Source organism: Lipotes vexillifer, unplaced genomic scaffold (genome assembly GCF_000442215.2).
Source record: "Lipotes vexillifer unplaced genomic scaffold, Lipotes_vexillifer_v1.1 scaffold1329, whole genome shotgun sequence".
Classification (NCBI taxonomy): Eukaryota; Metazoa; Chordata; class Mammalia; order Artiodactyla; family Lipotidae; genus Lipotes; species Lipotes vexillifer.
In genome coordinates this window covers 240129-240599 of record NW_006797566.1, presented here as the reverse complement: position 1 = coordinate 240599, position 471 = coordinate 240129, and the positions used below count along the sequence as shown (strand labels likewise).

General features: G+C 52.7%; 1 protein-coding gene across 1 annotated transcript; it reads right to left on the bottom strand.

The window, feature by feature from the left end:
* On the bottom strand, positions 1–191 carry HILPDA (hypoxia inducible lipid droplet associated). Its single transcript, XM_007472338.1, is given in 2 exon segments — positions 1–41; positions 44–191. Coding segments are annotated over 2 exon segments (189 nt in total).
* Between the last annotated feature and the right edge of the window lie 280 nt (positions 192–471).

The window sequence follows — 471 nt, the reverse complement described above, 5'->3', positions numbered from 1 at the left end:
TCACACCCCTCTGGATGGATGGTCTGGAAGGCTCTTGGGGACTCTGTGTTGGCTAGCTGACCTCTGGTGGTCCAGGAGCTCCCAGGAGATGGGCTCTCCAGTAAGACCCCCAGGGACTCCATCAGTCTAACGAAGATGGAGAGCAGGGTCAACACCACACCTAAGAGATAGACGCTCAACATATGCCTCATGGCTCAAAGGATTCCACTCCTTTGTAGAGCAGTAGAGCTGCCTTCTGCTTCTGGAAGGCCTCTGGATCCTGAGGAAAGAGAGCGAGGTTAATCTCCAGCCTTTTGGGATACGCCTGCCTCTGACCTTGACCCTGGAGCTAAGCAGGAGGCTCAGCCAGCCAGGGGGACAAGGTCCACAGCAGAATCTCCAAGTATATTTACACTGTAAACTCCATGGCTGGGGAACTAGTCTAGCCTCTCGGACTAATTCAAGAGCATTCCTTAAAACTTTTACTTCCCT